The sequence below is a fragment of the Ptychodera flava genome (assembly GCF_041260155.1).
Source record: "Ptychodera flava strain L36383 chromosome 23 unlocalized genomic scaffold, AS_Pfla_20210202 Scaffold_24__1_contigs__length_23054250_pilon, whole genome shotgun sequence".
Lineage (NCBI taxonomy): Eukaryota > Metazoa > Hemichordata > Enteropneusta > Ptychoderidae > Ptychodera > Ptychodera flava.
Window position 1 is genome coordinate 19,323,636 of NW_027248278.1, and position 27,823 is coordinate 19,351,458.

Consider the following 27,823-nt stretch of genomic DNA (forward strand, 5'->3'; position numbering starts at 1 on the left):
CAAAAACAGGGTGACCCCCCCCCCATGAATCCACCGGCCCCCCTAGGCTCAAGAAACTGACCAGTCCCTAATGGCCCATGACCCTCTTAACCGGAGGACTGCCTTTGGCGAACCACTCCAATAAGTTCACTTTATACAATGTCCATGGACATGAGTTGTCTATGAAATGAAGTTAAAAATTGCCTTACAGTCGTCCTAATTAACAGACGTTTCAATGGATGTGGCTGAGAAGTTTGTGCACTGGCATCTCTGCTACACGAATAAAGTGCGCGGCGTACCGGAGTTCAAATCCAAATCCATGCGGGTAAATTTGACGTATGGGTTTTATTGGGGGGGGGGGGGGGCCCGTCATCAATTTTTTTCGTCTGACAAAGGGGGGGTCATCTTTTTTTCACGAAAAATGCAGGGGGGTCTATATTTTTTGAACACCGGCGACAAGATTTTGCCGCCCCCCCCCCAGCCGTAAAAACTGAACGCTCCCTTACTGCAGTGAATATAGGCAAGAGGAACGATTTCTCTTGCAACAAGCTGTTATTTCCAGTGTCTTTCTCCAACGAACTTGAAGAACTGATTTTAAATAAGTTAAACATCAAGGAAGCAGTATGTCAATATTCTCCCAGACATTTGTGGATCATGTTTTTTTTCATCACTCATAAACTACTATTTTATTTTTTCGTTATGAGCAGTATAAGACATGCCTGTTTCTGGCCGACTGAACTGCCAGTGTGGGGAAGGTAGCGCTGATTGGCTAAGTGCCGGTCATATCAACCAATAGCAGATACTCTTGTATGCAGCTTTAGGATGGAGTTTTATCACATCCGGGTACTTTACGTAATTTCCAAAATGGCGTTCGGTAGAATGATCGTAGCTCGTCGCCAGTTTTCAACTTCAATGCGCCGCCTAGGAGGCTATCCTGAGGGCCCTGGCAGTGTGAGTACTTCTTTGCCACTATCTTTAATTTTTGTCGCATTTTAAGATGTTTAAACAGGAGAGAATGACGTAAAAACTAGACCAGCGTTTTCACGCTGACCGGCACATAAAATACTCCGGTTCACAACTTTGCCGGTTGTGAGTTATGGTCGTTTCCGCCTTTGCTTTTTGCACTTTTCACACCAATATCGCTCACACATTTAATCGAGCGAAAAAGCGAACATAATATTCCTGTGATCGTTGAAATATGACTTCTTAAAACATTAAAACGTTTCGACTAAAATATTACAGTCTACGTGTTGCGACGCATGTGACCTATTAACAAGGTCACTGGAGGTCATTGTGATCAGAACCGGTCCTCACTATTTTTAGCCAACATTTCAGAGCTTCATCAAGATCAGGCCCTCTACCTCTTTGCTTCTTGTTTCGATCAGCTATTTCGCACAACATTTTCACTAAAATAAAATCATTTCGTCCACAGTTATTAGTACCTAAAAGTGGCACTTGTTACACACTTAATGATACATGTACATGTCTTCTAAATCCTTTTACACAACATGTGAACTCACTAACCCATATTTTCATCAAGCAATCCTATTGTTAAGAAGCTCTTGATAGAGAAGTTCTTGACGCTTCATTACTGAATCATAGTCGTCTATATACTGCATGAACATCCACATATTTATAAACACGTCAGTAATGAACATTTCATGTTGTGAAACTGAAACTTAAACTTGCCATTAAAAGTAAGCGCGTTTAGCGATTACTCATCAGTTTCCGCAAGCCATATAATTTTCAATTTTGATAAGAACCCAATGTTCTGCATGCAGGACATCATAAAATATATCATGTTATTGACAGATCAGAGTTGATTCAGCAAATAAATGAAAATGGAGTTTAGTCTCAAAACCAAAATCATTGTAAATGTAAAATTAGATGCTCTATTTTTGGTGGTCAAACAAATTTAACCTTACCAATCAAAAATTGAGGTTAAAATCTCACTCAGAAGAACATGAAGTTAGTGAGTTTTGTAACAATTGCAGATAATTTTAAGCAAGTTAGCTTTTTGATAAACCCAAGATTGATGGCGTAATTACTATTCAAATTTGCAGACATACATTGCATGGCATGCTTTGATCCCAACATTTTCTCTGTTGATGTCCAGCCTTGTACTGCAACTCAATAGAACTGTACATAGATTTGGTACTCACAGGGTTCATGTGACAGCCCTGGATACGAAATTTTTACCAACATTGACTCTGTCAATCTTTGCATCAGTATACAACAGCTTCCAAGCATTTGCACAGTGATACAGTTCAACATAATTTTTTATCCAGATGTAGATTTCCCAGTCATAATCCTCTCCACCATTTCATGCCAGTTCTTCTTTTGAATTATTGTACCATATTACTGTGTTTTGTCTTCTCAGTCTTTTATCAACTATTCACCAAAGTTTAATGCAGGGCTACAGATGTAGCTATATGTCTCTCCATCTTTCCTCTTTTAGGACTTCAACATTTTCAGTGAATTATTGAAATTTTTAAAAAATTGTGAAAAAATATTCCAGTCAAGATAGCCTATAGTAGGATGAGTTAGCATGCTCAATCCACGTAAATATCAAAATATATGCAGTATTAAACATGTATAGTGTGTACATCTGTATTGCAATCTACCTGCTCCATTGGTAACACAGACATGGGCTGGGCAGTTTGCACCAATGTATTTGGAGCCCTTTTGGGACACTGATATCTGATAAGTCTTGCTGTCATTCAATTAACTGAATTTTATTTGCATTTTCAGAATCTACCATTTCAAATTAAGAACAGATGGAGACTTCTGGGAGTCATGACACTCTTCTTTGGTTCAGGCTTTGCTGCTCCATTTTTATTGGTCCGTCACCAGCTATTGAAGAAGTAGAAATATGCAATGTATGCTTTGTTTTGTAGATAGGTAAGTCTGTGTTGTAGAACCTTGTCTTTTCCTTTACATCACATTTATCTGAAACCTACATTGACAGTTGATTTGTCATTGTATCTGTGCAACTTTTTAGGGCCTCAACTTTTTCAGTTAATTATTGAATTGTAAATTCTAACAATAATCTCAAGTAGTGTACATTTATTTTACTCTATATGTCAGGATTTTAACGTTGTGGGACAACAAAAATGTTAGTGATGTTTGGGAACTGCTTTAGCTATGCTGCTGCTAAATCTTACCGTAAAATTCCAATTGAAGCCGCGGCTTGTATTAGAAACATTTTTGAGGGACCCCTGGGACCACGCACTGAAGTCATGGTGCGGCTTCAATTACGTACATTTCCTGTGTTTCGATATTTTTCTCAATGCTCACCAAGCATTGCAGGGGCAATCGCTATTGTTATGCAAATTTTACCAATGAATTCTGCGTGAATAAATTACCCGCATAAAAAGTCCCTACCCTAGTGTAACTCCAATATAGAAACGTTAGGAGATGTGTGTTAAACTTGGTAAAATTCCTTTTAGATAATAAGGAAACTATTAAAAGATGTTAAAACAATGGGAAACTGGAGTTCCCTTGACAGCATCATAAGGAAAATGACACGTTTTTCCAGCACTTTCTTGATTCTCTGACCCTGGTCACCCCCGTCCTCTAAATAGAATAGTCTCACTAAGGTCGGCCATGTTGATCAGCAGCAGGCATGATGTCTTTGTTTCAAGGGTTTCAAGGGTTTTTTGGACGCTGAAATTTCACAAAAATGTCACTTCTGTATTCAGAGATTGTACAATCAATTTCTTGGACGTGTAAGTCGATTTTGAAAGCAATAGAAGATCAAATGGTGTTGAAAAAAAATCGTGCATAAAATTAGCATAAATTAAGCGTCCACTGCAGATGGGTCCCCTTGATTTACAGCCGTCTTGTGTTGCCGAACCGGTGGCTCGTACTCGAATAGTGCAATAAAGGCAAGTGAATGACCTTTGGTAACTTTACTGGCATGTTTTTGTGAACTACTTTGCGGTCAAATTTTATTTTCTCATGATCAAAAACGGAACGTGTACAAGCTTATACGCACTCACCATGGTCATTCAACAGCCACAGTACAGTCATTATGGCAATATGATGCAGGTGGTGTTGTTGTACGTCAGGCATCGGTAAGGGTACGTGGGTATTGAATGAAAACTACGTATTTGAAACATGGTATCTCAATCTCTCAACTATTTTAACTTGTACACAAACACCGTTGCTTCAAAATTGTTGCATCAGGTATTGACTATGGCGGTGTTTACACCACTGACAAAAACTTCGGCCGTGTTCAAACACACACAAACGTACCGATACATGGGGCATTGTTTGTACTTTTGTTACTATCATTGACAAATGCACAACGGTAGAAGTGTTAAAAAGGAACTTTTTATTGTGTATTTTTTCTGTAAGAAAGACACCTGTCAATCATTAGCACAAGTCAATGACACATTGCAAGCCAGCTGGTGTGAATTTCAGCATGCATTGTTTCATGATGGGCTCAGAGAAGGGGTGCGGCTTCTATTATGGTACAATTCAAAAACCCCAAATGGGCAAACAATGAGCAAGACAATGTTTCAAAGTCAGGGTGCGGCTTCAATTAGAGGTGCGGCCTCAATTGGGAATTTTACGGTAGCACATATTTTTGTAATATGTTGTATAAGTTGGAAAGAAGCCAGCCCTACATGTAAAATTGAAATAGGTATCGAAGGGTCGGCAGCAATTGTAATTCTAATTGTGGTTGTGTAAAGTAACTTTGACCCTTCAACTCTGACACTGTGACATCATTCAAAATTGACCCTAAACAAAGCTCAAAAGATTAATTGGAACAGCAATAGGGCTGTTCAGAGTTTTAGGTCATAGTTCTCTCATTAATATGCAAAAATAAATATTTGTCTGCATTTTTAGATTACACCTTCGAAAATTACTCATGCAAGAACAATGAAAACACATCTTAGTAGGCGACTGCTAGTGTAACAAGGATTACTAAAAGCCCTATTCATGACCCAGAGTACAAGCTGCAAAAATAGCCACGCATGCAACATTGATAAAATTTGTCCACATTTCAAGCAGCGTTGTTTGATGTTACGCACATACAGCTATATTTAGTAACAAACCTGTGACTTTGAACAGGGCTATTCAGGAGCAGTGTGTTGTATATTGTTTTCACCATGTCTGGTTTCTCACTATTCAGCAAACCTTACGAAAAAAAAGGGTTCATAATGCCTTATCACAATCTCATTCATGTGAGTTGGAGAACCTGTTGACATTGTAGTGTCAGAGAGTAAGTCTGGTCTGTCTTTGATACACTACAAATTCAAACTTCGTAAATTTGTCACACTGTCAAATCATTTCAGTAGTGGAAGGAAATAATTCCCACACCTCTGGCCTACCTGTTCACCCTAATATCCTGTAAGCAGATCCACAGTTACTGCTGATAACAATAGATTTGGACCAAACCATTGTGGTGAAAGGGTTAATGAAATCCTATATTTCTTGTCCTGCAGATGTCCTGGTACCTTGGTGTTGTGTTGATACTATCCCAGATCTACAATAATATTGGTGATTTTACTGAAGCTAGTGTTTCAGCATCACTGAAGACGTTGAAGACAAGATCCCCCACACTGTGTGATTGAAGATCAAGTTCTATTCTGCAAGTTTGTTATATCCTGCAAGTTTTGTTAATAACTCTACAGAAAGTGTTAATTTAATGAATGACCTGTCTGTGTAATAAACACAAACTCTTTTTTGAAAACTGGTTTCTTGCATTTATTGTCTTTCATAGACCTTTTCCTGGTTATCCCACAATGCATTGCTGTGGCCCTAGCAAACACTGCATATATACACTCAAAACAATGAAAACATACTGATTTGTATTTTACAACAGGTTGTTAAACAAGAATGACACAAAGTTGCAATGCCAAATAAGGCCAAGAAAAATGAAAAAGTTGGTTCTCATCCTTGACATATTGCAAAAATGACGTGGTGACGCAGGGTTTTTATCTCTCAGTTATTTTTTTCTTCGTCCAACGAGAACGTGCAAAAACATGAAAACAACACAGGAATGCCCACAGAGATAAGTGCACAGCAGTTTTGCTTTAGTATTTTTGTACAGCAACAGTTCTGCGGTTTGACTTTTATTGCAGCATTGCAGAGTTTTGGAAGCTTAATGTTATAACAGTGACATATGTGTACAGTTATGAATGGAATATAAGTGTCAGATATTTTGTTTGCAGTTTTTTATACAGCACTGTGTTATCGTTGCATATTTTGCATTTATTATTTTTTCATTTCATTTCGTTATGAGCAGAACAAAAGGTTGATGTTGCGGATCTGAATTGACGCACACAAGAATGAAAAACAAACTTTATTTTTCTTGGCCTAATTCACTGTGTATATCGTATTCTATCTCTCGGCGACAAAAATATAGGTCAGCTGTAACCTTGTAACCTGCTATAGTGTTCTATGAGTAAAATACCTTGCGTATACCTACTGCTAAAAAGTTCTATGAGTAACATACACGTTTTATACTCTAGCATAGTGCGCACTGAATCATGGAACCGGTTAAAGATCTATGTGATGTTGTTAGGTTTTCATATACAGCCAAACCTGTCTAAGTGGTCAACTTTATGAAGTGGTCACCTTGTGATGGTCCCATAGCATTTTACATGTTAAAAGCCCTCTTCAGAACAGCCCCTTCTCTTGTGTGGTCGGTGGCTACATGGAATTGCTCCAGTTTGGAACAAAAAAAATGTGTAAATTGGTCAGTAAATCTGACATTGAATGACCTGCCGAAAAATGCTAGGAATGGAAAGCAAGAAATTGTTCTCTTTAAGCCTATTGCTGCAAAATGATTCTTTCAGAAATTAAATGCGTGTATCATGATTATCAAAATAACACTGAAAGCAATACCACACCAACCTTCTAAAGAAAGGCCACTTTTTCTTGGACCCTCGTGTGACTACTAAACAGGTTTGTGCATACATGACATGATAAGCCTATGCTGTGCCATTTCTGGAAAAACATATTTCTGAATAAAGAAAAAAACTAAGCCACTGCAGTATTTTATCTGACCACCAATACCCAAAGTCAATGGTCCATCTGTTGGTTCATATGAATGGTTAAAATTATTTTCTTCCCAAGAAGTTGCAACTGAGTTTATTTCATTCTCATTTATGGATTGTTTAGGGCATAAAAAGACCATTATAAGTTGGCTTGGGAAAATAAGTCTTTCCCACACATTTAGGGATATGAGCTATGACATTGCCAGCTATAAATTTGCAATTTCAGAGCAAGTATTTATGATACTTGATGTTACGACATTATAAGTATCCCTTAGTGTGTCTTTGATAAGTTGTCCAGGATGTGCAGCTTGCAGCACAAACCGATATTCCAATTTTGGACCATTTTCTATCTGTTAAACGGTAGGACAGCTCACACATTATTGCAGACCATGGTCTGATGGAGACGCAAGATTACTTAGGCCAAGAAAAATAAAAAGTTTGTTTCTAATCACGCGTCAATTCAGACCCGCCTCGTTAACCTTAATTTTTGCTCATGAGGAAATAAAATAAAAAATAAACTCAAAAATACGCGGCGATAGTGCATAACTCAGTGCTGTATAAAGCAGAACTGTAAACAAAATAACTGACACTAACATTCCATTCAGAACTGTACACATATATCACAGTTATATTAAGCTGTCAAAACTCTGCATTGCTGCACTAAAAGTCAAACCACAGAACTGTTGCTATACAAAAATACTAAAGCAACACTGCTGTGCATTTATCTCTGCGTACATTCCTATGTTGTTTTCATGTTTTGGTGGTTTTTTTGCGCATTCTTGTTGGTTTAAGGAAAATATCGGAAAAAACCTGCGTCACCGCATCATTTTTCTTGGCCTTATTATAGGTAGGTATGAGGTGGCATGTGTAAAAGTCTGATATCAAAGGAATGGTTTTAACTTCTCACCACAGTGAGTTCCTGAAGTATAATAGCTTATAGAACACGAGACATGATTTCAAGCACTTCATATGTATACATGCCATGGCTGTCACTCACGCATATATGTCGTGAACTGGTCAAAATCTCATGATATAGACTCGCTGGGTGTGTGTTGTAGATTAAATACATTATAACATGGTTATGAACTTACATATAATAAACTCCCACGGCTGTTATAACTTGGATACAGCTAAACTGCATTCAGATCCAATCGTAAAGAAACATTTCTGCGTTATTTATAAGTTTTCAAAATTATCATTTGAACTTGAATGAAGTAGAACTTGACTATGGTTAAGGAAGACATGAAAAGTTCGATATATATAATATATATATATATATATATATATATATATATATATATATATATATATATATATATATACAGCACCCATGCTCTGAACGAACACATTAGGTTGTAGTTGTAGATTAATAGTTGCACAAATGAAATGTACATGTGGAAATATGTACATCTAGTGGGCAATGGGGAATTTCAGCGGTGAGGAGAGGGCAGTGGGGAGCTTGAACTGCTGTGGGGAGCGCCGGGGCCATAATCTTTTCGGATATACTGAAGGGCAGTGGGTATCAGTGGCAGGACAGTTTTAACGAACAGCTCTGCAAAATTTCCTCTCCAAATTTTAGGTCAAAGTCAAAAATACGTACAATCAGTATGTCAGCCTTCGATACATGTTTTGTGGCGATTTATGTAAACTTGACGAAATTTACCTGTTTGTTGCACCTGCGTGGTACAATCAAAACATATGAGTGCAGAGAGATTGGTGAAAGGGTGCGCATTTTGGTTAGTAGCGACAGCCAACGAGCAAGTTTTCAGCAACTGATATTGAATGGGCTCCTTCAGTCCATTGTACCACGATTGACAGCAGCAGGGGCGTACTGCTGAATTAATAAATCAATAACGTGTACCATATCCCAATACAAAGGTCAGTAGGTTGAAAGGAACGTCTTATATCCACTGTTGTGCGACCTCTCGTCTCTATATATACAGTCCGCGTCCGGGTCAGCTCCAAAATTGGAGATCATTATGATAATGTATTCCGGCATTCAGCCAATCATCGACCAGATTACATCATTAATAAAGTACAGGTCACGCTGGGTCACAAATTACCCACCAAGTGTGATAATAATAATAATAATAATAATAATAATAATCTTTATTACCCTTAATCATAATAATATTACAATTCAATGATGAATGTACATCTGAGTTGTGCTGTGATAAAGGGTAAACGGAAACGGAAAATAGCAAATGCTAGTCTAGTCCGTTCCCAAAGCCATTTGATTTTAAAGCAGGAAACGAAGAAGATCGGCATTTTGGGCCGCTTTAAGCCCCTGTCTTGTGAATTTCGACGAATTTCGACAGTCAACATAATCCACGTGTTCTGCAGAAGGTCATGTCCAACAAGGAGTCCGATTAGTGAACAAAAATTCGAAATATTGACGATTCATTTCTACCCCCAGTTTATCGATTTCGCTCAAGTACTGAGAATCATTTTGTGGATGTTCGTCATCTCTATTAGAAATACTGTTATAAAGGTTATTTGTGTAGGTACGCGTATAACATTTTGCAAGGAAGAAGAGCAATGTCAGAGCTTTAAAACGATACCTGTTTTGTAGTTGTCAACGCAGACTAAAAATGGTACGCGATTTTGAAAATGTGTTGACAGAGTGGCCACACAACTGTTCCCCATACGGTAGAATTTGTATCGCTGCCATCACCGATACAAATGGGGTATTCTGAACGATCTGTGTAGGTACACGATTTATATTTCGCAGGACTTCAAGCCAGAGTCTAGGAATCACAGCGATATATGGGGTTTGGTTGTCTTAGCCAGAATAAAACTGGTACGCGCTTTTGAAATTGTGTTTTGACAGAGTGGCCACACAACTGTTCGACATTATGACAGAATACGGCGCGGGAGTTCGACACAGTATAGTATGGCGTACGTAACGAAGGACGCATGTGGAGGTTGCCAGGAAATACAATTTTACTGATGGCGCGCTGGCCGCTGATTGGCTAATGAGAGTGGGGAAATATTATGGTATAGCGCTCCAATTTTGGAGCTGACCCGGACTGACATACTTCAGGTGAGTATCCTATTCGATTTGTCTGTTTTTTTTTTTAATTTCTAAAATCATTAAATCTAAGAGTGACCGAAGCACCACGGTAATTACAAATAGTCCTGAGTATAAATAAATTTCGATGTAGTTAATCATGTACTGACTTTGACATGCAAGTTAACACCCAGCCCCGTGTGAAACGAAAGCAGCAAAAAGTAACTGATTTCATATCATATTGATATACAAAGACGTATTTATCTCAACATATTACCACTGATATTAATCAAGCCGAGCCAAGAAAGAAGAAAGATCACCGAAATGAGCAATATAACCTTATTGTAAAAAGTAAGCTTATTGTAATTTTTTTGTTATGCGTCGTATGCTGGGACCGGAAATCGTCACACGTCAACCAGTCCTGTGTATGTATGTGTACCACGTCGGTTTAAAGTTTAATATTACATTTGCCATTGTGTGCTTGACAAATGTGCTATGACGTCACGTGCCGAGGGCGAGACTTGCTAATGCTCAAAGAGCTGACCGATGCAAATATAAATAGACAAAATGTTATTTCACTAAGGTTTGTTTGTTGGTTTTTGTTGGTTTATTTGCATGTTAATGTCCTTTTCGCAATATTATTGTGTCTCTCTCTAGAATAAACAACGCGGTTTCAGGTTTTTCTCTAATATAAATAGAGCTGACTGCTTGAAATGCGGACCTATTTTGTTAGTGTTGTATTTGCAGTTCCTTGTACTGAGTCGTTCATGTGTCTTTTCTTGTAACGCTGACAGTCGTCTTTAAGTCAATTCCTGTCGTTCTTGCAAGCGGCATTTGTAGAAAATTAATCTAAGTTTGCCGACAAATATTTATTCTTCACATTACTGAGATAACGTTGACGGCATTTACAAAGTGCTCTATTGTAGGATCCCGAAATTAAAATGCGTTACTTTATGAACAATGATTCTATATCGACCAGTAATTTTAATATATTATTGCAATACGGTCAATATAGTGAGAAGAACACACACTTATTGAATAAGATGAGTCATTCAGGACATCGAAGCTTACCAATCTGCCAACACAGGACAGAAATTCTTAACGGAATCAGCAGAAACCGAGTAACCTTTATCCATGGCGCTACAGGTTGCGGAAAGTCTACGATGGTTCCACAGTTCATACTAGACGATGCTGAAAGATCAGGAGAGGGGTAAGGCTTCTGTCAGAGGCATATCAGGCGTGAGGAAGAATTAATTCTTATTTTGTGGAAGTGTTGCTCTTTTCCCAGACTTTTCACTAATCCTAATTTAACATCAGATTCATTTGAGGTAAGGCAATTTTGATGACAACTTTGTTTTCTATCCTCAGATTTACCGCAAATTTACAAGTCACCGCGCCACGAAAGAAAAACATGCAAGCAAAAATCCACAACCATGGATGCACCACATCAACTGGCACTTAGTATAGGTCTCTGCCACGAAAGTGTTATTTCAAATACAGTGTACAGTCTTAAGAGTAGACATGTGAATTATTTGCAGAGTTTACTTCTCTTTCATCCTGCCGACCTAGGCTATGTTTCTGGAACGCGCCTTTTATCCCCCCCCCCCCCCCCCCCCCACGGCTCCTCAGATCTGGAAAGCAATTTTCAATTTGTAACCGCCTCTCAAATTTGGAGCATTCTGAATCGAGCCGGATGTTTGCAGGATACATCAGTGAGATACTACCTAAATTGCATTGAGTAGACTGTAAGGATCGCCATCTCGGAAGTATACTGTCTGCCCCTGTGGACGATTTAAAACTTTACAGACGTTTGATATCAGAAGCAATGCTCCAAAATGGAACCTCATGCGAACTACTTTACAAGTTTAGCAAATACCATTTTGCCATATTGTAACTGCGATTTTGCCAATCTCCGTTGAAGTCATCAATCAGGTATTTAGATTGACTGTTGTTCATCGTTCTTGAATGCGATAAAAAGGGCTTCAAAACATTAATTTGATTTTTGTTCGCATCAACTATTCAACCAATACCATTCAAGTATAATCGTCCACTTCACTCGTGTATCCAGCTCAACCCGGCTTGAATCCAAATAATCAAAATTTTAGAGGTGATTATAGATTGGCAAACTATCTGCTACATCTGCTTGAACTCCAAAGTGTTGGTATAAGTCAAAGGGGCGTAAAGGGCTTGCAAGAAACCAATTTAAGGTCACCGGAAAGAAAAATAAGAAAACTCAGCAAATAGACAAGTTTAATTGTCTAGTCTATAGAAAGCGTGTGTAAAAGAAACAAGTCCGATATTCGTAACAAAGGCCGATAAAGCGGTTACAAAGTGATTTGTTGTGGCAGATCCATGCTTGAGTTTTTTGCTTGTGTGTGTTTGGCTAGGGTGACTGGTTTGTGAAAAATCTGAGGACGGCAATCATGGAATTTTACGAAAGTGGCCCTTCCAAGGTGTCTTGTACAGTCTATCCAATTAATAGCGATGTTTCTCATTACGTACAGCAATTTTTCCTTCATGGTCAAAGTCTCACGAGAGCACTTTTTGTTATTTTTTTATTTTGGTATGTCGTCCACAGGGACAGTGTGAACATCGTAGTTACTCAACCTCGACGCATGGCTGCGGTGTCCCTGGCTGAGCGAGTAGCATCACAAAGAAACGACCCACTTGGAAGTACTGTTGGCTATCAAATTGGTGGTGAATCCGAGAGATCAGACTCAACAAAACTGACCTATGTAACAACCGGATTGCTTCTTCAGGTTAGGTTTATATTTTGTAGATTTATTAATCTGAAAATATTCGCCCTATGCTTAGCGGTTATTAGCAGTCAATGTATAATGCTTGTTGTGTAACAATCATACATGTATGCTGTCGAGTTGCTCATGTTATTAGGCTGCATTCACAAACACCTCTGGAGGGGGCGAATATTTCAGGGGGGAGGGACTTGAAAAAAGTGTACAACATGCCAGGGGGGATCTGTAAAATTGACATTGAAAAGGGGGACTTAAAAATTTATTGAATATTTAATTCTTTTCCAAATATCTTCTGACACTTTCATTTCCTGCCATTTCTATTTTCGGCGCGCCCTTCGGCCGGAATTTTTAGGGTATATTAAACAATGTATTGATGATCGAGGCAGCCACCTTGCAGCAAAAGATTTAGGTTGTCATGATTTCTACTTACAAAACCACTCTGTTGAGCAAAACTGTCCTCTATAATGAGTAGAGTTTCAACTTAACCTTTTCAATAACAATTTCGGAGATAACTTATTTGATACTATTCTCCCATTGACAATACATTGGGTCTAAGTCAGTGTCAAACGTTCCTGTCGCCGTATGTATACGTACATTTTTATTTTTGAGGATTTTGACAGAATACAAACTATTTGAAATAGTGCATGGTATCATCAATAACAACTGGAAGCTTCAGGTCAAACAACATTGAATAAGCCCAAATCCTGCGTGTCACATTACTTATCAATAATATTTTAATTTACATATAATTTCTTATTTGAACTTTGAACTTTCAAAGAATGCTTGTTAAATTCTACAAACATTCACTTGGTGAGATTCCAGTATTATATTTGTTATTCACATCTGCACTTTCAAACGCCCCATTCTCATCACGTACGTTTGTAAAAGCACAGATTTATTATTCAGAATTTCCTCATGGCCTACAATGTGTAGAAGTGTATATTCCAAAATTAAATTTCTTATACACATTGTGCACTTGTAAACACTCCATGCACACCAAGTACATTCATATTAGTTATCAAACGTCAATAGATGAACAAGTATTGCCAGTTTTGGAAAATATGTGCTCATAGTTTGCTCATAGACAACCATGTGTAGTGAATCAACATTATCGATGACATCCAAAAATCAGTTTTTGTGCACACATGTACTTTCTACCTGCCACTTCAAGCAAAGTATATTCACATGAATTATCAAAAACATGTAAATGTAGATTTACAGCTTGTTTTTATGGAGGAAATGTTAATGGTTTCCCAGTAGACTCCCAGTTATTAAGATTTTATATTTTTGGACGAAGCACCATATCGGCCACATTTTGCCTTCCTCTGAGGGAGGGGGACTTCAAAATTATACCATGTCAGAGGGGGGACATGGATGCATTGTGCGTTTGTTTGGGGATATTTGAACAAATCTGAACACAGTTTTTGGGATCCCCCCCCCTCCAGAAGTGTTTATGAATGCAGCCTTATTATCACGTTGAGAAATTGTCTCTGCTCTGACTACTCGGATAGGTCACGTTTTAGGTTTTAGTTTTTCGCCATATTCTCATTGTTATGTACAATGATCAATTGTTCGACAAATTCCCCAAGTTCACTTTCGTGAAAAATTCGTGAAAAATTGACAAATAACGTTTTATTTCTCTGAGATTAGATTTATCGTGAGAGAATACAATGAAGAGTATTTTCGTATAACATAGACAAAGTATCATTATTATAAGGTTTTGTTATCAAACACACCTGATCTCTAACCTGTAGCTTGCATTTTACTTGCAAGCTCAATTCAATGGGTTCAACATGCAATGTTACTGTTCACAGTTCATTTGATTCTATCAATATTACCTGTCGTGAGAAGCCGACTTATCTTGGTGAAAAATATTATTCATTATTTATGGTAATTTATGGTAATCTCAAATTCATGGTTATCTAGCTCAAATATGATTTATTGCTTACAGAGATTGGTTTTCAACCCTGCGTCATTCCAGCTATACAGTCACATAATATTGGATGAAATACATGAGCGCACAATCGATTCTGATTTTCTCAGCCTCATCATCAAAATTTCCATGGAAAAATATCCATCAACAAAGATCATCGTGATGTCCGCTACATTGCAAGGACAGTTATTCTCAAGGTAAGAACTGGGACCATTCCTATCAACTGTGTTCAAGTGGGTTACTAGGGTAACCAATCTCTGTCTTCAGTGTTTTTCCACCCTCATTGAGTAGACAGAGGTCAGTCCTGCCACAAAAGCCCTAACATAGAAAAAATGAAACAAAAAACCAAAGTAAAATATTGATTAACGTGTACTTTACTTTATTTTACTATAAAGTGGTGACGAGACTTTTGGTGTCCATCATGCCACAAATATGTAAGATATAAAATTGAAAGGTGGCAGCCATGAATTCTTCCATTTTGTAGGGACAAGCATGCTTGTGATTTGAGTAGTACAAGCCTAGGGCTGTCAAAGCTTCCCTGACCACCCCTAGCAGAATGTCACAATTGTTGTACCAAGTACTGTTCTGAGAGCAGGCAGTCTCTGGTGCCTCAGGGCCCCTCTCCAGAGAAACCACATTGACCCTGTGGATCGCTTTCTCTTGGTTTTTTCAGCCAGCTGATCTCTGCTAACCTCTTTCCCTACTCCACTCTACCAGTGCTCTTCTCTCTTTATGAAGTCCAATCTCCTTCATCTTTGCCACATCCATAGTCTCTGCTGCCAATGTGTCCCCGGTCTGCACTGTGGCATAATTGGCTGCCTCCACTGTATGCATTCCTTCAGGTGAGGCCATCTCCATCTATGCTAGTACAAGGATTCTTTTGCCTCCATGAAATTGTCGCGAAGAGTTTGGCTGTGATCAGCCCTGTGATGACACCAGCATGAACGGGCCCCTTTTAGTGTAAGCCAAGCCCCCTCCCTTATTCATCTCTTTCCTGACAAGAAAACCAGCGTTAAATACATTTTTTGTAAGGGAGCCTTCAGTAATTACAGGGGGGTGGGCCGGGGGAATTGGGGGGAGGGTCACTTTTTAGAAAACAGTTCAAGGGGGAGGGTCACTTTTTATAAACCTATCTTGGGGGGAGGGTCACTTTTGACAGAAGCTGATATTATGGCCAAAACTTTGATTGTCCGTGTGATATTTCTTGAAAAGGAAATCACCAACAAAATACGACCACACTTATAGACAGCAATGTATAGTGAATTGACATTTTGGTGAGATTCCAAAATCAAATTTCTTACACAACCATAGACTTGTAACCACTGTAGTCTAATCAAGAACAATAATCTAAATAATAAAGCATGCATAAATGCACAGATTTTTCTAATTTTGTACTGAAAAAAAATTATTCATAGTTTCATCATAGACCCCAATGCATAGTGTATTGAATGACATTTTGATGAAATTCCAAAATCAAATTTCTTGCACAACCATGGACTTGTAACCACTGTAGTCTAATCAAGAACAATAATCTAAATAATCAAGCATGCATAAATGCACAGATTTTTCTAATTTTGTACTGAAAAAAAATTATTCATAGTTTCATCATAGACCCCAATGCATAGTGAATCGACAGTTTGGTGAAATTCCAAAATCAAATTTCTTGCACAACCATGGACTTGTAACCACTGTAGTCTAATCAAGAAAATTAATATCAATAATCAAGAGTACACAAATGCAAAGATTTACCTATTTTTGTACTGAAAAAATATTATTCATAGTTTCATCATAGACCCCAATGCACAGTGTATTGAATGACATTTTGGTGAAATTCCAAAATCAAATTTCTTACACAACCATAGACTTGTAACCACTGTAGTCTAATCAAGAAAATTAATATCAATAATCAAGAGTACACAAATGCAAAGATTTACACTGCATAAAAAGCCTATAATACTTACTGTATAAGCATGGATTATTGTGACGTGAATACTGCATATACAAATGAATACAGTCAAGAATCCATTTTTTGTATTCAGCAAGCCTGTATTCATGTGGATTCATGTGAATTCACGTGTATTATACTATAATACAGGCAACTTATTAATGTGAATTTTTCTGAATTATTGGGTTTTCATGCAGTGTTACCTATTTTTGTATTGGAAAAAACTATTCATAATTTCATCATAAACACCATGGATAGTGAACCAACTTTTTAGATGAAATTCAGAAATCAATTTCTTGTACACAAATGTTCATTTTACTTCCCTATTCAAGCAAAGTACATTTAAATACATTATCAAACATATATAAAATACAAATATGGCATGTTTTGTGGGGTAAATTGCCAATAATTTGCCTGATAGACTCCATGTATTATGATTTGATTTTTTTGGATGAAGCACTAAATCTGCCTTCTTATAGTTGTACAAAATATGGTGACCCTCCCTAAACTGTATGAGATACCATATCTCTTCAAAAATTCTTGCGTGATAAATTGCGACTGTCCCTCCAAAAACACCAGCCCTCCCCTCTGTAATTTGTCCCTAACATAACAATTGAACCAATTGTTATGTAAATTAGCTGATACTGTTTTAGTTATTCCCTGGGAGAATACCGCAGTGGTTGGAGGGGGGAGGAGGGTCAAGTTTTAGAATGTCGGACAAGGGGGAGGGTAACATTTTGGACAGGAGGATAGGGGGAGGGTCACATTTTACGATACAGGTGTTCGCGAAATTCCCCTGGCCCACCCCTCTGTAATTACTGAAGGCTCCCTTAGCCTCTCCATGCTGTTGATCGACAGAAAGGAGCCCGGGCCCTTACTTGCCAAAGAAACAAGGTTATTGCTGATGCTCTCGCTGATAGATGGAATTGTGTTTGCTGCCGAGCTCGGGCTTCATTTGCTCACATGTTTACACACGTGAGCATATGTTGTAGCGATGTCTGTCTGTCTGTCTGTGTGTCTGTGTGTCTGTCTGTCTGTCTGTCTGTTGGTCCGATATCTCAAAAACGGCTTATCAGATCACAATCAAATCTGGTACATAGATTCAGTTAGCAAATGGCAAGAACTGATTAGTTTTTGGTGGGTCTGGCTTGCAGACTTTTTGCTCATTTGCATAATTAATGTTTTTAGAAAAAACGGATATTCATTAAAAACTGCAACACACAATTTGATGAGATTTGCTACAAATGTTGATCACACCAAGATATATCAGTAGTGGGAACCATTAAGGGGTGACATGAAAGAGAGTTGCTAATTTGCATATTTAATGAACTTTCCTAATTAGGGATATATGTCTGATTTGACTTGATCAAAATCGACTAAACTTGGTATGTATAATAAAGATAATATAAATTAACATTATTGAAAGTCATTAAGCGTTTTAACTGCAGCCAATTCCAAATTTACATATTTAATGAACTTTGCTAATTAGAGACATATATTTAAATTGACTGGACCAAAGTTTATGAAACTTGCTACATGTATTGAAGCTACTATGATACAACATTTTTGAAAGTCATTAAACATTTTTACTTCAGCCAATTCCCAATCTGCATATTAAAAGAATTTTCATAATTAGGGATATTTATCTGAATTGACTTGATCAAAATTGATGAAACTTGCTATGTACATTAAAGACACTATATATTGCAGATACCATGAAAGTTATTAAGTATTTTCTCTTCAGCCAATTCCTAATTTGCATATTAAATGAACTTTCCTAATTAGAGATATATATCTGAATCAACTTGACCAAAGTTGACAAAACTTGCTACATATATTGCAGATACCATGATACAACATTGTTGAAAATCATTAAGCATTTTTACTTGAGCCAATTCCTAATTTACATATTTAATGACCTTTGTTATTAGGGATATATACTGGATTTACTTGGTCAAAGTTGGCAAAACATGCTATGTACATTGATGATTATACCAGGTTAAAACAATATCAGAAGTCATTTCACATTTTCATGTCAGCTAATTTATAATTTGCATGTCTAATGAGCTTTCACAGCTCGGCATATATGGCTTGAAGGACTTGGCCAACGGTAATTACACTTGCTATATAAAGTGGTGATACAATGACAGCAGTAAAAGAACTTTGATATTTTTATTTCAGCTAATTACATATTTGTATACTTCATGACCTAATCGGCGGTGATTATTGTTCATTATGTTGATCATAATATTTTCAATGAAGTAGCAAACATGTGGCAAAGGTTAAAATTTACACATAACTGCAATATATAATGAAACACGTGAGTATTTTCAGTTCATATCTGGTTTTCTCGATGGCTTCTGAGGTGAAAGGCTCGCCAAGCAAATAATTGCTCTTTCCAGTTGCCACCACACACATACAGCAGGCGCTGCCTTTACCTTCTACGGGTTCCTCCTCTGGGTAGCCTGCTGCCTTCAACATGTTCTGCATAGTTTTGACCATCGCTTTTATCCTTTGCAAAAATAGTATTGTGCGGTTGTTTTGTGTACACAAAGAAGCCAATAAAGGAGCTAGGGCGCCATCAGGGCCACTGCCTTGAGGAGTCCACCGCTATAGCTTTTACTGATGCTTTTTACAATAATACAATAAACTCTGTACTGGTGACATACTAGCCATTGTCAAGGCCCCAGTTTATCCCCGCTTGTATCTGAAGTCTTTCCTGTCACTGATGCCGAATTTCCGGCAGAAGACTTCATAACTTACCTTGTCTTAGGGGTTGTTCCAAACCTTGAAAGTGTTGTCATCAGGCAGAGCGACTATATCAAATGGAGAACGTGCCTGGTGGTGAAATACACATGCAAATGGAGAAGTGATGTGATCTGAGAGGGCAGGATGGAGGCTCGGGGAGTAGAGGGAGGGATCAGACCTCCTCCCTCAACACCCTATTGGTGTTGAGGGGCATTAAGATTGCCAAAATGGCCAATGACCACCCCACTATATTTTACTCGTGTCAACTAATTGATAACTTGCATAAATTATATAATGATCTTTCAAAATTGTGCCATTATCTCAGGAATGGCTGCTTCAATTTGAAAATCTTCGACTAGTGATGTCGGTCACGAGAAAGCGTGACCATATTGTCAAGGAAAAGGGTTAACTTTATAAGGAAACTGGGCACACTACCTATATTGTAACCAGCTAACGTTTGGTTCACACCATGTTTCACTACCCATGTTTTGTGAAATAGAGACCAAAACTCGTGCGTTGGACTAAATAATTTCCATTGACATGCGGAATCATCTGAATTGATTGATGAGTTTTCTTTAGTTATACACGACAGAAAACCGTAAGATTAAATTTACGGAAAATTGACTTGTGACTTGCAAACATATTCACTTCTTTTGCAGGTATTTTTGCAGTTCAAATACCAACAGTTCAGCATCCAACTTTGCAGGTGCTGATTTGCTAGAATCGGATTCGGACTCAGATTCGAATACAGATGATATGCGTCAGGGAAAAACTTTCTTTGCTGGTGACATGACATTCCCGGTGGAAACCATATACATTGATCAATTGTTAACAAAATCTGAGTTATTTAGGTGGTTTTCCGAAGTGGAAGTTGGTACTTTATGTGAAGCGTGGGTGAGATTTACCCAATGTTTAGCGGAAACTGACGAACCAGTGGAAGTTGATAATTCCATCGAACGCATACGTACATCGATTCAAAGTAGTAAGTTTAATTTTGCAATAACCCCCAACTGAAGGTAGATTTATGCAAGATTTTTATAAAATATGTGAATGTCGCATGACACAGCTGTTAGATTGACACTCTATGGAGCTATGGTACCCAAAGCAGGTGTATTACCTGCCTGCAAGTGGAATGATTGCTTATGTTCTATCAACTTTATATTTATGGCGTTCAAAGTTGTTTTCTTCCTTGATAACTGTCGTAAGCGCTCTCTCTCTCTCTCTCTCTCTCTCTCTCTCTCTGTTTTTTTGTATCATAGTCTATTAATATTGCAAGAGCATCTAGTTACTTTACAGTGGCACTCCCACTAGTACTTGGTAACATTTTTAAAACACATTTTTTAAATGCCAATGGTCGATATTTGACGTGGCGACTGCGCGCGGATCGCGAGATATCGATAAAAACATGTCTTCAAAAAAGTAAAAGTTTGAATTCCGATGGCCCACCTAAATTCAGCTTCCGAACATCGAACGTTCGGCACTAGGGCCATTGTTAACTAAGCTATGGAGTACGAGTTTACACTGACGCTGCTGTACGCCAAATTTTGTTTGTCTGATATATTTGCTGTATTTTAAGAGAGACAGAGGGAAAGAGAGAGAGACGGGGACTTTGCTCGCTCATGACAATGTATGTATGCATTCTCTTCTATAATCAGGGTTTCCAAATTTGGCGGTAAAACTTGAAAAGGCAAAGAAATTACTAGACAAGCCTAACCTAACTGCCAGAGTCTTCAATGGACTTTATCGAGTCTGTGCCACTCTGGTCCGTAAGATGGTACGTCCGGGAGAAACAATATTGGTCTTTCTACCCGGTAAGATTTTATCATACATCGTACCATATGCGAAACTAGAACAAAGAAGAGCTTACCCCTTATGTTCCGCTACGAACATTTCGCGACCGTTCAGTGATTTTCAAGATTCTTTACTATATTACACTGATTGCACATTCACCGATAATTAGTAAAGGCGACTGTACTAGCTTCCAAATATCTAATATTTAGCCCAATATGGCACATAACTTAATATGTAATACAAACCAATATGTAATAAAATTGAACCCAAAAGTACTCAGCCAAACATGTAATACCAACGACATTAATATCATAACTTCATTTTTGTGTTATTACACTTTGTTTTAATAATACACATTTGGTGGAGTATAACTAAATATTGCGTTAGTGTTACATATTAGGTTAATTATTACATATTAGGGTGACACAGCATCTTGACTCAGAATGTAAGATACTGGACCCTTCCCAGAAGAATGCTCATTTCAAAGCCAATTTATGCTCAAAGTAGAGAATGCCAGATACATACTTGACACATGTTAATGTAATGACATTGCAGCATCGCGCAAACAAAGTTTAGGTTCAAAGGTTGACTAAAACATCAGATATTGTATCAATTTGTTGCTTACATCAATCTATTACGTATCAATTTGCGTTTACATTTTTATTTTCTCTCAATTAATAGGGATGCGCGAAATATATGACTTGTACTGTGAGTTATACCCTCTCGAATGTGATCCAACTAAAGCGGGGTGTGCGATCAAGCTGTTTGCGTTACATTCACTGGTATGTACAGTAGAGATACTTGAAACTATAAAGACACCTATCTGCGAATAATACACAGTGACTCAAGTTCAATCAAGCTGCAAAATTGAATGGCAAAGGTGTTATTTTGATCGACTTGTATCAGCGACTTTTTACAACATTAACACAGCTACACGACTAAAGAAGAAACACATGGCATTGACATTGCAACGTGTGGTTATTTGTTTATGGTTCTCTGTCTGATGTGTGTGGAGAGGCTGTGGTATGTAGTGTAACTGAGAGCACGTATCTGATAAAACGTAAACAGGGCTACATCAAGCCCTGCTGTGTTAATGTCGTAAAAATCGCTCATAGACGTCGATTAAAACAATGCCTAGGCCAAGCAAGTTTTGCAGTTTGGTCGAGTTGGAGTGTAAATAGATCTTCTCTTCTAATGATGGACACATGAAAAGATTTTGAAACGATATGGATGTTGGAAAGCCATTGTGCGTATATGTCAGTCAAACTTTGGGAAAACAAAAGTTTGGGTTATCGAGATAGTAGATCTCTTTTGCGGTTGTTGACCCAGATATCAAGGCATTATATCTCAGAAAGGGCATAGTCTAAAACATGGACTGGACTCATCTACGGGACTATGGACTATGGACTAGGGACTGGGTCCATGAACTTACACGAATTTTTATTTTCCATATAATAACGTTGGTGTCTCAGGGATCCTGTGTATCGGAAATGCATTCCGAAAATAATTTTAAAAAGAATTTTTATTCCATATACTAACAATCGCAGGGATCTTGGGTATCGTTGAATTAACACATAAAATGAAAGGATAGCACTGTGCACCTTAATTTAGTATTCAAAATCAAGCGATAACATACCAGGGAAGAGTTTTTAGTCAATGAGAATATTATGCTAACTGACTAGATGTGCAACAGGTACTTAAACAGATGTTATTATTGATATCTATGCAAGTTTAAAACTAATAAACAGAGGAGCATCATCTTCCATTATCATATTAGAAATCCCACCAAAGGTACAATTTAATGTTCGACAAGGAAACTTAAGATAGGAGAAGTGTTTTTGCTTTGAAAAATGCATGGATTTCTGTCATTGATCTAGACAATTGGCTGCAACATTTTTTAAAGAACTTACCCAGAACAAACGAAACACAGTTAAGTGGAATATGACCAAGTATGAGAACGCGGTCGGCAGACTTATTAGGGGTGGACCATCTGAAATCCTGGGGGAGGGTCTGGAAGATTTTAGAGGTGGCATTTTTTTGTACCTGATCCACTGAAGTGTTATTTAATTAAGACGTAGATGATAGTGTCACTTACAATCTCTAATGAATTACCTTGAGTGCATTCTAAGATCAAAGTTCAAAGATGCTGGATTGTGATATAGTGTTGTTTGATTTCTTACTACCACTCTGCCACGGAGGCTTTCTATGCAACCACCAGTGCAAGCCGCAATTTTTAAACCCACATCCTCTGCTCTGTTGTAAATTGGGATCATGAATGTATCCAAGTTAATTAATTAATCACAGATTGTAAGTGACACTATAACCTGAATCCACGTGACTTAACACTTTTCCCGCCAAAACTGTTTTATCAATGGGAAACCTCCCTTTCCCGAACTTCACATAACTATACTCTGTGCACAGTCTCTTACCCTTATACCTTCACTGTATGTAGCCGCTGTTTATATAATATGAGTGAAGTAATTAGGATGCCAACTGCTTTCTCATACCTGGTCATATTCCACATTACAGTGTTTCGTTTGTTCTGGGTAAGTTCTTACAAATAGTTGCATCCAATTGTCTAGGTCAATTACAGAAATCCATGCCTTTTTTACACTTCACCTATCTTAAGTTCCCTTGTTGAACATTAAATTGAAGCTGGTCATGTGATTAATAATGTGATAGTGGAGGATGTTTGGTCCTTTGTTCATAAGTTTTAAATTTGCATAGATTTACAGTCAGTCTGTGCTTGATCAAAAGTGGACATTTGGAAGGCGTCATTGTCAAGACTTGTAAATTTAAGTGGCTGTCAACCACTGAACTAATGTCTTTATTTCACTAAAACATTATCAACAGGTATACCACGTAATTCATCCCAATTTACCACACAACAGAGGATATGGGTTCATAACTAGTAGCTGGCACGGATGGTTGCACAGAAAGCCTGACACTATTGCCCAGTGGTAGTAAGATAAAACAAACAACACTGTATCAGCACATCTGTATCACAATCCAGGATCTGGGAACTTTGATCTTGAATGTATGCAAGTTGACACTATTACCTGAATCTACGTGAATTAACAGTTTTTCCGCCAAAATTGCTTTATCTATGGGAAAACTCGTTTTCCCAAATCTTGGCCATTTAAAAGAAGCACTTAATATCACTGTACTCTGTGCACAGTCTCTCACCCTACTGTCATACTTTACTGAAAAGCCACTGTCCATTTTAAGAATCATCTACAGTATTCAATTGCTGTCACATAACTGATCATAATTGTTCTTGGTAAACTCATACAATAACAAATAGTTGCAGCCAATTGTCTAGATCAATGGCAGAAATCCATATCCATGCCTTTTTGCTTCAAAGCAAAAAACACTTCACCTGTTTTAAAATTACTTTGTTGAACATTAATTGAAGCTTTTTATCTGATTTATAATGTGATAGTGGAAGATGTTTGCTCCCTGATTCATTAGATTTAAATTTCCATAGTAACAATAATAAGGTAGGATTACGATATTGTATCTGACAGGTGCATGCCTCCTCAGTTACACAAGGTCCTCGTACCAGCAAAGGGAACCACCCACTCAATTCATGCAAGCAGAAAGGTACACAGTGAGTTCAGCCCTTTAAAGCTACAAGTACATTCAGTAAAATTTAGGATATTTCAAGAATTGAATGGCAATGAGGAGACATTTTGCCATGGTGAAATTGATAACCAGGTAGCGTTCTTATTAAGTAAATCATTCACAGTTGGTGTGATCCTCATTATGTAACTACAGTCTGTGCCTTATCAGGGGGGGAGTGGACATTTGGAAGGCGTCATTGTCAAGGGTTGTAAATTTAAGTTGCTATCAACCACTGAACTGTTGTCTTTATTTCACCGCAAAAGTATCAACAGGTACAACACCGTAATTCATCCCAATTTATCACAGAACAGAGGATGTGGGTTTAAAAATTGCGGCTTGCACAGGTGGTTGCACAGAAAGCCTCTGTGGCAGAGTGGTAGTAAGAAAACAAACAACACTATATCACAATCCAGCATCTTTGAACTTTGATCTTAGAATGCACTCAAGGTAATTCATTAGAGATTGTAAGTGACACTATCATCTACGTCTTCATTAAAAACGCTTCAGTGGATGAGGTACAAAAAAATGCCACCTCTTAAATCTTCCAGACCCCCTAGAATATTCATGGTCCATCCCTAATTAGTCTTCCGACTGCGTTCTCATACCTGGTCATATTCTACTTTATAGTGCTTTGTTTGTTCTGGGTAAGTTCTTACAAAAAGTTGCAGCCAATTGTCTAGATCAATGACAGAAATCCATGCATTTTTCAAAGCAAAAACACTTCTCCTATCTTAAGTTTCCTTGTCGAACATTAAATTGTACCTTTGTGGGATTTCTAATATGATAATGGAAAATGTTTGCTCCTTTGTTTATTAGTTTTAAACTTGCATAGATATCAATAATAACATCTGTTTAAGTACCTGTTGCACATCTATTCAGTCGGCATAATATTCTCATCGACACAAAACTCTTCCCTGGTATATTATCGCTTGATTATGAATACTAAAGTAAGGTGCACAGTGCTATCCTTTCATTTAATGTGTTAATTCAGCGATACACAAGTTCCCTGCGATTGTTAGTATATGGGATAAAAATCCTTTTTAAAATTCTTTTCAGAATGCATTTCTGATACACAGGATCCCTGGGACACCAACGTTATTATATGGAAAATAAAAAATTCGTGTAAGTTCATGGACCCAGTCCATAGTCCATAGTCCATAGTCCATAGTCCATAGCCCAGTAGATGAGTCCAGTCTATGTTTTAGACTATACCCTCAGAAAGCATGTTTCATACCTTCTTTATGTTGTTTAATTGTTCCTACTTGTAGTAGGCCTGCTCATGGACATTGTCCAGCTAACGAGTACCTGTGGTCTGAACGCGTACTTCTGCTCACATTGCTATCACCATCAAATATTTATTATAAATTCATTATTGCCGTACCTTTGTCAGAATATGTCAATGTACGTGCGCTGGAAACCCGATTGGTGTAAAGGAACACTGTATGGGACGTCTGTCAGAAGCTCTGTCTCGTTTTAGGCCAACTATCTTTGAATATGGGTTATAGTCATTAAATGTCTACTTTGCCGAGTTTTGTATGGCAAGTGCTTATTTTGAATCAACCTTTATCTAGATATATGTAATTAATATGGGTATTCATAAGTTCCAACATCAATGTCCAGGGTACATGACTTTTGCAGGCACTGTTGAATTCTCAAGGATCTTAACGCAGAGAGGGCAGGATACCAGCCTACCTCACCATACACGCCCATGGGCGATGGAAAGTTGCCCCATATTCCAGACTGAGTCACTGAAATTAATCGTTTCCGTTTCATATACATAGCATATACATAACAAACAGAGAGAGAGAGAGAGAGAGAGAGAGAGAAGAGAGAGAGACAGAGAGAGAGAGAGAGAGAGAGAGAGAGAGAGCAGTTTAGAAGGTTGAATTCCGCAGTCAGATAAGATTATATGAGATCATCAATTTTAGTACCAATTAAGCACGCGAAAAGTGCAATGTCCAGAACGCTATGCCGTGTTGCTTTTTACATGAATGAATGGTGTTTACCTTCACCAGATACCTAAAGAGGAGCAAGATTCGTATTTTGAAGACCCGCCACAGACACACGCTCATGTAATCTTAGCAACCAACATGGCAGAAAGTTCCTTGACTTTGCCAAAGGTTGGCGTAGTCATTGATTTCGGACTAAGACGGCAAGAGATGTACGACTATCAAAGAGAGATGTCATGTATGTCTCTAGTATGGTGTTCCAAGGCAAGTGCCGAACAAAGAGCAGGTATGTCACCTTGAATACTTAAATATACCACTTTAAGCTCTAGCTCCCCCTCTCTCTCTCCCCCTCTCTCTCTGCATCTGACTGTCTGTCTCTCTTTGTATGGCACTTGCCTGTCTGTCCAAATTATGGTTAAGTGTACTTTGTCTGTCTGTCTGTCTGTCTGTCTGTCTGCCTGCCTGCCTGCCTGCCTGCCTGTCTGTCTGTCTGTCTGTCTGTCTGTCCCTCTCTCTCTCCCCCCCCTCTCTCTCTCTCTCTCTCTCTCTCTCTCTCTCTCTCTCTCTCTCTGAGAGAGATAAAGATAGACAGACAGACAGTACGTAAATACATAACGTAGGAGGTAAGTAGGCAGGCAGGTATAGGTAGGTTGCAAATGTACTTGAACGTACAACAGGTAGAGGAAGTTTATCTTTACCACAGCCGAGTAAGTTAGAACAAAGATCGAAACTGGCACTAAAAATCTATGTAGTCGGCGAGTTTACATTTTATATCTTATCTAACATCCTGTCCCCTGCTGTTAGGTCGTGCTGGCAGACTGTTCCCAGGAAAAGTTGTACGATTGATGGCACAAGAGTACTACACCCACTGCGTGCCAGAACATGATTCATCAGAGATGGAGTCTAGTACACTAGATCAAATTGTCCTGAAAGCCAAGCAGCTCAGTAAGAAGATACACATGTCAACTAAAGGACTACTCAGACAAACAATCCAACCACCATCCATGACGCTATATCGAAACACTCTGAAAAGGCTTGTCGACGCACGCGTCCTAACAGGTAAACCCTCCTTAAAATGTCA

The 27,823-nt window shown here is 38.1% G+C and overlaps 1 protein-coding gene and 1 long non-coding RNA gene across 3 annotated transcripts in view; both read left to right on the forward strand.

The window, feature by feature from the left end:
* The first annotated feature begins 767 nt into the window (after window positions 1–767).
* LOC139124464 (uncharacterized) lies at window positions 768–5,565 on the forward strand. Its single transcript, XR_011549921.1, has 3 exons — window positions 768–930; window positions 2,731–2,880; window positions 5,433–5,565. It is a non-coding gene; the product is annotated as an uncharacterized lncRNA (long non-coding RNA).
* A 5,192-nt stretch (window positions 5,566–10,757) lies between these two features.
* The window catches only part of LOC139124928 (probable ATP-dependent RNA helicase spindle-E), a 30,791-nt gene continuing 13,725 nt past the window's right edge, over window positions 10,758–27,823 (forward strand). Inside the window, exons 1-8 of one of the 2 annotated variants that reach the window (XM_070691043.1) lie at window positions 10,758–11,209; window positions 12,578–12,758; window positions 14,704–14,882; window positions 20,038–20,360; window positions 21,034–21,189; window positions 21,851–21,951; window positions 26,809–27,028; window positions 27,547–27,801. In XM_070691043.1, the coding sequence (XP_070547144.1) occupies window positions 10,941–11,209; window positions 12,578–12,758; window positions 14,704–14,882; window positions 20,038–20,360; window positions 21,034–21,189; window positions 21,851–21,951; window positions 26,809–27,028; window positions 27,547–27,801 (1,684 nt within the window). In that variant the 5' untranslated portion in view covers window positions 10,758–10,940. Of the gene's footprint in view, window positions 11,210–12,577; window positions 12,759–14,703; window positions 14,883–15,358; window positions 15,528–20,037; window positions 20,361–21,033; window positions 21,190–21,850; window positions 21,952–26,808; window positions 27,029–27,546; window positions 27,802–27,823 lie in introns of those variants that run through there. The other variant, XM_070691044.1, reaches the window with a different exon arrangement.